The sequence below is a fragment of the Gavialis gangeticus genome, unplaced genomic scaffold (genome assembly GCF_001723915.1).
Source record: "Gavialis gangeticus isolate Ggan-Ray unplaced genomic scaffold, GavGan_comp1, whole genome shotgun sequence".
Taxonomy (NCBI): domain Eukaryota; kingdom Metazoa; phylum Chordata; order Crocodylia; family Gavialidae; genus Gavialis; species Gavialis gangeticus.
This window is the reverse complement of record NW_017728960.1, coordinates 3,477,519-3,487,339: the sequence shown is the minus strand read 5'-3', so window position 1 is coordinate 3,487,339 and position 9,821 is coordinate 3,477,519. Positions and strand designations below refer to the sequence as shown.

The 9,821-nt window shown below is 59.4% G+C and overlaps 1 protein-coding gene across 1 annotated transcript; it reads left to right on the top strand.

The window, feature by feature from the left end:
* Positions 1-5: 5 nt before the first annotated feature.
* Positions 6-8,748, top strand: UBE2Q1 (ubiquitin conjugating enzyme E2 Q1; the record flags this gene model as incomplete). Its single annotated transcript, XM_019512034.1, has 13 exons — positions 6-80; positions 1,206-1,310; positions 1,653-1,757; positions 2,369-2,419; positions 4,015-4,155; positions 4,749-4,833; positions 5,332-5,392; positions 5,635-5,725; positions 5,811-5,869; positions 6,237-6,285; positions 6,918-7,013; positions 7,645-7,711; positions 8,326-8,748. Coding segments are annotated over 13 exons (1,017 nt in total), but the record flags the coding sequence as incomplete, so codon positions are not given.
* Between the last annotated feature and the right edge of the window lie 1,073 nt (positions 8,749-9,821).

Sequence of the window (9,821 nt, the reverse complement as noted above, 5' to 3'; positions counted from 1 at the left end):
GGCGGCCCGGCGACCGCGCGGGGGGGTCTGGGGCGCGGGGGCCGCCGCCGGGGCCCGTCCACATTCACTGCAACATCACGGTGAGGGCGGGGCAGAGCCTGGCGGGGCGACAGGGGGTCCCCGGGCTGCCCCTCTGCCGTGGGCCTGTGCGCCACCCTTCACTCGTGGGGCAGGCGTTTGGGGGGGCGGTGCTGGGGGTGCCGAGCGTCTGTCCAGCGCCGCGGGGGCATTCCCCGACAGTCCTGCAGGTTGGACTTCCCACTGCGGCGCAGGGTGGTCTCAGCGCTGGCGGTGAGCGGAGAGCCGGATAGGCAGGACGTTTCTCAGATGCCCCTTCGCCGTGGGGAGGGGTGTGAGCCTGTTCAGGACAGAGGGGGCTGCACCTTTCTGGTGTCTGGGAGCTGGGAAGTGAGGGCAAGAGCTGCCCACACACACCTGTGCCTGACCTGGGCTAACTGGGTCTGGCAGGCCCGTGTGTGGTGCCGGGTGCAAGTTCTGCCTGCACAAGTTTGGCTCGGGGAGCGCTGGCTGCCCCACGCGCCCTCCTCTGGGATCCCCAGCACCTGCCTCTCGGCACTGTGCTGTCTTGTGGCCAGAGGTAACGGGTGCACGGCGCCGGCTGCCACGAGTGCCAGCACTGCTTAGTGGTGAGCACCAGGCTGGGAGTGCTTGTTTTGGGGAGCCCCTGACACACTGTGTGTGCGCGCACGGAGCATCCATCCTGCCCGGGCCTTCCAGCTCAGGTTAGAAGGACCCAGGGTTGGGGTGGGAGCTGCAATCTGCCCAGCAGCCAGTGGCCCCGTTACAGGATCAAGACAACTTGCCAGAGGACGTCATGTTTGGTGCATTTGGTGCTCTTGGCTGTTGGGCTGTAACAGATACCTTCCTGGCGCATGCTCCTGGGAGCTGCTGGGCACCGAGGTCTGCAGAACAGGGCGCTGGGTCATTTTCCCTTGCCAGGGCAGGGCACCCAGTGAGGTACAGATAACCCCATCTGGGGGTCAAAGGAGCTGAGCAGCTGGCAACTTTGTGCTCTTGGAGCTGCAGTTGGTTCTGCTTCTGCCTGGGATCAGCGCAGGCACGGGGCGAGCGTGTTTCCTTGTGCCGTGTGGTTCATGGGGCTGGTTTGTGGAAGGTGCAGGGCAGCTGCCTGGGCAGAGGCTGCTGCAGCACTGCAGCCAGCTCATGGGTTCCTCTCCCTGCAGGAGTCTTACCCAGCTGTTCCCCCCATATGGTCCGTGGAGTCCGATGATCCCAACCTGGCAGCTATCCTGGAGAGGCTAGTGGAAGTCAGGAAAGGAAATACCCTGGTGAGGAGGGCACTGTGGTATTGGGGAATTCCTGGGTGCTCTGCTCCTCAGGCTGCTGCTTGCCTGTCTGCCTGTTTTCCAGTGCTTGTCTGTTGTGCTGGAAGGAGATGGGTTGTCTAGCTGGGACCCCCAGGCCCTTGCCTTCTGCTAGGACATGGGTTCCCTTCACACAGTGGCTGCAGCAGCACCATGCTCGTCCCTGGAAGGGCTGTGTTCAGCAGGATGCGACTCTGGGCTGTCCCCAGGCCCTCGCCTGTTTGCAGAGAAGCATGGTGCCATTGGCTGTGCTCCATGGCTGGGGCTTGGGGCTTCTCACCTTGCTGGTCTCTCCTCCCTGGGCAGCTCTTGCAGCACCTGAAACGGATAATCTCGGACCTGTGCAAACTCTACAACCTCCCACAGCATCCAGATGTTGAGATGTTGGACCAGCCTCTACCGGCAGAACAGGTGAGCTGGCCTCCACCAGGCTGCATCAAGAGAGAGATCCTCTGTTCAGGTGGCTTCTTTGCAGCTCCAGGCTGCCATGAGCCTTCTTGGGTGTGACCAGCCCAAGCCTACAGTCTCTCCAGAGGTGGTTCTGCAGCTTTCTAGCTGGGGAAGTCTTTCCACAATGCTGTCTCTTTGCAGGGCTGAGGCATCTCCCAGCTCACTGTGTGGCATGGTGGGTAGATTAACATCTGTTCCCTCCCTGATATACTCTGTATATTGTGACCATTGATGGGCGCTCCTGGGCCTCTCCTGATACTGCTCATGCTCAGCTATGGAGGCAGTTCCCTGGGTGGAACAGCTGGTGAAGTTGAGCTCTTGGTGTGACTCCCCAGTCAGACTGGGGTGGGCTCTGGCCTGCTGCAGGCTTAGTGAGGCACAGGACTACATCTGACTCTTCCCGGGCCTCCTTTAGGTAGGCACTGCCTGAGCTTGGGCACAGCTGCTTGGGACAGAAGCTGGCAGGTTACCAGTCCCTTGGGTGGGTAGTTGTCCCCACCAGGATGGCAGTGGTCTGGGAGATGTCGGAGGAGGATGGTCTGACCCTTTTCCTTGTCACCCCACCGCTGCAGAGCACACAGGAAGAAGTGTCTTCTGAAGAGGAAGATGAGGAAATGCCAGAGGTAAGGGAGCTCTTTTGTGTCCAGCAGGGCTGCGGGATCATAAAAGGAGCAGAGACACTGAGTCCATGCAGTGCTTCATGAGCCCTGGTGCTGGCTTGGCTGGGGCAGTTTGAGTGCATGCACTCAGGGTTATTTCCTTGTGGCCTATTCACTGAGAGCCTCAAGGGAGTGGCCTGCTTGTCTGTCTGGCTGTTGTGAAGGCTGGCAGTAGCCAGGCTTGATGCTGGGTAGGCAGGAACAGGTCCTTAGGCTTGGTCCACTGTCCAGAGCCTGACACTGACCCACTGGGATCTGCTTTGCCTGGTGCTGAGTCTTCTGAGCTGGTGTGGCAAACACAAGGAGATCCCACTCCTGAGGAAAGAGGGCAGGGTGGGATACAAACCATGTGCACCACTGTGGGGGCACATGGGCGGCTGACCTCTTCCAAAGGTTGAGAATCCACGTGCTGCGAAGCTCCCGGGCTTTGGCAGCTCACTTTGAGGCCTAAAGAGCTCTTGACATGGGTGGAGTGGAAGAGTGTCTCCATGGTGACGGTTCCTGAATGCCCTGCTCAGGGAGCTGGGCACGTGGGTTCTCTGCCCCTGGCTGCCAGGGCATGGATCCAGGACACTGGGGGTGCAGAGGGCATCCTGTTGAGCCATAGTCAGGGAGGCCTGGCAAGAGGCAACATGTGGGTCTCCTCGCTGCAGTGGGCAGGAAGCCTCAGTGGTAAACAGCCTGGGAGTCCGTGGCTGTTCACAGAGCATGGGAAAGACTAGAGGAAGGCATCATGTTCTCATCCTGGGCCTGGGACTTGCACTGGTGTGCTACTGACAGGCTGGCCAGATGGGCCAAGGGCTCTGTTGTGCGGGTGGTATGTCAGCTAGGCCCTGGGTCTGGCACCATGGAGCTGCCCCAGGGCAGGGCTGTGAGTGCCAGTTATTGAACAGCTTGGGGAGCTCCAAGCCCCTGCACACTTCCCCAAGTGCTCACTTCATCCTGAAGAGCAGTAGCTGCCCTGGAGATGCTGTGAGCATTTGGTTACAGAGGATGAATCCCAGCCCAGGGCTCTGTGTTGGCATCTAGGCAGCTGAGCCCTGCTAGCAGCTTCTTCCCTAGTGACAGGAGCCATAGTGCTCCAGCCTCCTGGCTGCAAGACTGCCTGGGGTGGAGGTTCGCACTAGTGGCCAGTGCAGTCTGCTGTGCGCAGGTGCCCTGGGCATCCGAGAGCCTCAGGCTGCCCTGGGAGAGACCGGGAGCTGGTGTGGGCCTTGGTGAGGACGGTGCCGCAGGTCCCACCAGTAGCCTCTGTCAGCTCCCTCCCAAGGCAAGTGGAGAGGGGCAGGATTGGGGGGAGACTGTCTCCAAGGCATGCAGCAGCATCCTGCTGAAGTACTGTGCCCGATACCTGCGTGTTCTGGAAGCTGAAGGCTGAGCATAGGTAGGCACATGAAGTCCAGGAGAGGAAATGGGTTGGACACAGCTGAAGGAGCTGCCAGCCTGGCCGGGTCTCAGCCTGGCTTGTTTCAAATGCCTGCGCCTGGTCTCTGCAGCTGCGCAGGGCAGCGTGGCGCGGAGCAGGGCCTCCCATCTGAGGCTCTTCTGCCCCTTGCCAGGACACAGAGGACTTGGATCACTACGAGATGAAGGAGGAGGAGCCAGCCGATGGGAAGAGGACAGAGGATGAGGGCATTGGCAAGGAGAACCTGGCCATCCTGGAGAAGATCAAAAAGAACCAGAGGCAAGATTACTTAAATGTACGTGTCGCCGGCGGGCGGCGGGGAGGGGGGAGGGCCCAGGGACCCCAACAAGGGCAACCTACTTCTGCTCTGTCTGACCAGTGGGCTGGCTCCTCGCACCCCATCCCTGAAAGGTCTGTGCCCAGCCCGGTACCTGCTGCCCTGGGAGGTTGCACAGGCACCAACAGGCTACGGCCAGCATGTGGGTTCCAGCAGAGGACCTGGGTGGGGCGGCAGGGCTGGGGCGCAGCAGAGAAGACTGGCTAGAGCACTGCTGTGCATGCCCTGATCCTGGCTGGATGTTGGCTTCTGACCCCAGCCAAAAGGACCTGAGCTCCCAGGGGGACAGAGCCACGTCCGGCACAGAGTCACTGGGCCTTCCCTGGGACACAGGCTGCCCCAGGGGTGTCCAAGTTAGCACTACCCTGGGCTTGTTCTCCCTGAGCTGGTGTGGAGTCACCCTGCCCCTTAGCCAGGGGGCCTCAGTTCCTCTGCTGCTGCTGGGTGCAGGAGCCGGTTCCCCTGGGGTTGCAGGATGTTGTGCTCTGATCAAACTTGGCTTGCTACCTGCAACTGGGGTTACAGTGCCTTTCCCTCCCCGTCCCTGTCAGGGTGCAGTGTCTGGGTCTGTGCAGGCCACTGACCGGCTAATGAAGGAGCTCAGGGATATTTACCGATCACCAAGTTTCAAGGGCGGTGAGTACAGTGGAGAGTTAGCGAGCAAGGCTGGGGGTGGAGTGGACTGTGACCTACTTGCTCTTTGTGGGGCCCTGGGAGGGCCTAGCAGGTGCTGGGAGCTGAGCTGGGGGAAAAGAAACCTCCCCTTGCTGTCACAGCAGAAAGGCGTGGACAGGGTTCACAGGAGACTGGGCAGAGCTGGATCCAGAGGTGCCTGCTCACTGCCACCATGGAGCAGAGGTTGACTCTGCTAGGGGAGGGGAGGGCCTTTAGAGGTGGCTGTTCCCTGTGCTGCTGGCTGAGTACCCCTGGTCCTGGGTGGGGTGGGTCCCAGGGCCATCTTGTTTCTGGATGCTGGGTACAGTAGGTGGGACAAGTGCCTGTGTGGCTTGCAGCAGCTGCCACACTGAGCTGGTGTACTTGGCTGGGGGCAACTTGCAGCACCGAGCACTGCCCCTCTCTGGACAGCTCGGCTGCCTCCTGCCACGGCTCTGACCCATTGCGCATCACCCGCAGGGAACTATGCAGTGGAACTCGTGAACGACAGCCTGTACGATTGGAACGTCAAACTCCTGAAGTAAGTGGCCTGGTGCAGTCACCCTGATACCCCCAACCCACCTTTTTCCTTTGGAAACTGGCAGCGCTGCTTCTTGCTGAGTGATGGCCATTTCCTCCCTTCTCTTGGCAAGGACGCTGCAGGCCTGCTCTCCTGGGGCACAGGGCTGGGCTAGGCGGGCTGCCAGTGCTCTGGGCTCCTTCTAGAGGCTGGTGCCCTGGCATAGCTTTCCCCATTTGATGGGGTGGGGGCTTCCCTCACAGGGTTGACGAGGACAGCGCTTTGCACAATGATCTCCAGATCCTCAAAGAGAAGGAAGGAACTGACTTCATCCTGCTCAACTTCTCCTTTAAAGTGAGTCCTGCCCCACTCTGCCCAACACCTGCTTCGGGCTAGCAGCTGGAACCAGTGCTTCTCAACAGCCTTGTCTCTCTTTCAGGACAACTTTCCCTTTGACCCACCATTTGTGAGGGTCGTGTCCCCTGTGCTCTCAGGGGGGTGAGTGACTGCGCCATAGTGCTCTGGGTACCGCACTCCCATGAGTCTTGGGTCTCTGATTTGCTGGGAGGATGCTGGTTTCTCTGGGTTTCCCCAGCTGGAGAGTCAACACATTACCTGTCCATGTCGGCAGGGAGTGTCTGAGGCAACCATCTCGCTACTGCAGAATGGCCCTTTCACGTGGTGGTGGGGGAGGCTGGTACAGAAGTGTATGGCCTGGGGCAGAAGGGCAGGGAGGTGGGAGGGGGCATGGACCTGCCTGGTGGGCATCTTCCATCACAAGCAGACAATGCTTCTGCAGAGCCACTGTAGTGCTGGCTGGGGCCACAGCACACCCCAGGCCTCTGACTTGGTCTCTGCCCTGCAGGTACGTTCTGGGTGGAGGTGCCATCTGCATGGAGCTGCTGACCAAACAGGTGAGCAGCTGGGCAGGCTCCAGGTAGGGGCCATGCTGACACTCGGATATCCTGGATGCCAAGTGCTGGGCACCTGGAAGTCCTGCCAGAAGCAGTAGCTGACAGCGAAGCCTTGCCCTGCACTCTGTGCAGCCTGCTCCTTTGGCCGGGGGGCAGTGGTGGTTTGTTTATAAGAACAGAACAAGTTAAGGGAACATGCTGCTGCCAATGGCAGAGCTGGACTCATGGGTGGTGGAAATGATGCCCTCAGTGTTCCTCCCCCGGGGGCAGGAAGTGACTGCTGGAAGGGCACCAAAATTATGGCATCGGAGCAAACCCTGTGCCCTGCCCCTTTGAGGCCAAGTGTCCCATTGACTGCTTCCTGCCCACACCTACTCACTTCAGTGTTGGGAAGAGGGTTGTGAATGTGTGACCTTGCGCAAATGGGGGCCGGCAGCCTGTGGAGGCTGTAAGTGGCTGCTCAGAGTACTGATGGTGTCCCAGGTGGGCACGGGCTGGGGCTTTCTGCCTGGACTGCTCAGCAGAGCACAGTGGAGGGAGCGTCTGGTCCCCTCCTGTAAGCCAAGGCTGGGTGGGTGCCATCAAGCGCAGGCCCTGTCCACCCCCTCATTGTATCCTTCTTGGCTTTGCAGGGCTGGAGCAGTGCCTACTCCATTGAGTCGGTGATCATGCAGATCAGTGCCACGCTGGTGAAAGGGAAGGCGCGCGTGCAGTTCGGAGCCAATAAGGTAGGACTGGCATGGAGCAACTGGGGGAGGGGCCCACCACAGTCCCAGCTTTCAGGCTGCTTTTGGGGCCCTCGGCCAAGGCTCCCAGGTGCTTGGAGCAGGAGACTGAGCACCCAGAGAGCAGTGCCATGGAGTCAGTCTGTCAGAGAAGAACTACTTCACAGTCAGGGCAGATAGGATCTGGAACCAGCTTCCAGGAGAAGTGGTGCTGGCTCCTACCCTGGGGGTCTTTAAGAAGAGGCTTGATGCCTACTTGGCTGGAGTCATTTGAGCCCAGTTTTTCTCCTGCCCAGGCAGGGGGTCGGACTTGAAGATCTACAAGGTCCCTTCCGACCCTGCTTCTATGATTCTATGACCTGGGAGGCTGCAGTATCTCTGTGTGGGCTCGCAAAACAGCAGGGCTGTAAGCAAGGCCTTGCTCTTGTCCCAGCCTGCCTGTGAGACCCTGCAGTGCAAAATGACCAGCTGCCCAGGCCTGCATGCTGTGGGAGACTGCCTGCTGCAGTAGGCAGTGCTTGAAGCAGTATCCAGTGCTGTCCTGGGCAGTGAAGTGCTTGAGGGTTGGGTAACACTAGCCTGAGATCTACAGGGATTTGAATTGATCTCTTTACCCTTCTGGCTTCTCTGGCAGAATCAGTACAGCCTGACCAGAGCACAGCAGTCCTACAAGTCCCTGGTGCAGATCCATGAAAAGAATGGTAAGTTCTGTGGTAACTGGAGCCCTGTGGGTGTGGGTCTTACTGCCCTGGCTGAAAATCTCCTCTGAGCAGCATCCCTTGGCTGCAGTGGGGTGACACTGGGTGCATCAGGATGTCTAACTGTTGACTTGCTCCAGGGACCCCCAAGAACCCTCGTCCCTGGTGCAGTGTGGCTTGCTGGGTGGCTGTCTCACCCCCTCAGTCACTGGGGAAGTGCAGAGCAGAGGGGATGACATGGTGCTCAGGTCAGCTGAGGCAGGCATCGCACTACTGTGCTTGGCTTCTGAGCCCAGACACTCCAGGTGCAGCCTGCATATGCCATTAGCAGGGGTCCAGCATCTCCTCCAGTCTGTATGAGGCATGGTCACTGTTGAGACACAGAGGTCACACTAAAAATAGAGTCTCTTGCCAAGGCCATAGGAAAAGCACCCTGAGCACAGCAGCCTATGCACAGCCATGGCATCGCCAGCCACCAGGGCTCGGAGCTGTTGTGAGCTGCAGGCCCAGACTCCTGTGGCCTGGAGGCGTGAGGCCAAGCTCAAGTGCATGTGCAGGTTGTGGCAGTGTTGTAGTTGCAGCAGGACCGGTCTCACCTCACCGTGCTCTTGTTGCAGGCTGGTACACACCGCCCAAGGAGGATGGCTAGCGTGGCAGCCACCCAGGCATCGCCGGACCACTTGACCTTGGAATGCTGTACTTGGATCTGCCAATGCCTCTGGCTTTCTCCTGAGATGTGATGGCTCTGCCTGTTGCAGGACAATAGCGGCTGCGATAAACTCTAAGGAATGAGCCGTGTGTGCAGTTGGACTGACCCGAAACACTCGCTGGACCCTCGCTAGCAGCATTCTTATTAAAACAAACTCTGAGCCTCTTGTATCGCTGGCCACTTCCCGCTCTGCTCTGGTTTAGAGCATCTCCTTACCTATGCTATGGATTTAATTTATTTTCTTATTTCATGTACACTGCTTTGTTTGTTCCAGTGTCAGGCTGTGCAGGAAGGGATCTCTGGAGACCATTACAGTTTGGTAATTTGAAGAGCCTGGGCTGCCGCAGTCGTTATTGTGCTGGGCTGGGTTTTGTTGAGGGCAGCCAAAAGGGCAAGAGACATGCCCCAGTGATGACCTGCATGGGAGAGTCTGGTGTCAACCTGCTGTATGGAAGCGAGGGAGCTTCTGTGGTGGAGGGGGGGCTTCCGGCCCTCCTCTCTGCTCCTTCAGCGACAGCCTATTCTCATCAGTGGTGGAGTCCTGTGCTCCTGGGGGTCAATGGAGACCGAAGGAGCTGAGAGTGCTTCTTGGCTGCAGCCGAGCACTGGGAGCAGCTCCCTGCAAGCAGTTCGACTGTCCTCGACTGTGCGCAGTGGCGGTGGGACCCTCTCCTGAGGTTGGCAGCAGTGACTAAGGTGGTAACAGGTGGAGCACATTTGGTAGCAGGTGGGAGTTTGGGAAGGGGCACTGGCAGCAGCGCAGGAGGAGGCAGTGCAGAGCCCTGTAGCATGGACTGCATTTCAGGCATGAGAAGTTCTCTGTCCCTTCCTTCCTTGTATGTTCAACCCCTGCCTCGCTGCCCAGGGCTGGAAGTTGCGGCCCAGGGTGGACCCTGGGCAGGGGATGGGAGTGTGAGCCAGTGCTTGGGACAGGCTGACCCCTCTCAAGGGAGGGCAAGTTGGTGACGGGAAGCAGAATTCCCCATCTGCCTCCAGGCAGTCTTGGGTCCAGCAAGGGTGGCTCGGGGGCAGTTTTGTGACCTCCCTCCATAGGTGTAGCTCCCACTGCCTTCCTGCCTTGCTGGGGGACCTGGAGGCTCTGCTGTTCTCCCTCCCTGCTGCTCCTGTTTCCACACCAGGTTTCTTGCCCTCTTCCCCTGTGAAGTCTGGGACTGCAGCTGCCGGGCAGCATTTGCTGGCTCTGACTGCAGTCGAGACAGCTGGAATGCAAGGAGCCTCCAGCAAGCTGGTTATCCAAGGTGGCAGCAGCCCTACTGTATTTCCATCCCCCTTTTCCTCTGGAAGGTCTGGGTCCAGATAAAGGTGGCGGCCAGCCTCTGGGGAGGAGCTGGGCTGCTGTCATGTGCTGTTTGGGGGGGGGGGGGGGGGGGGGTGAGGGGGGGG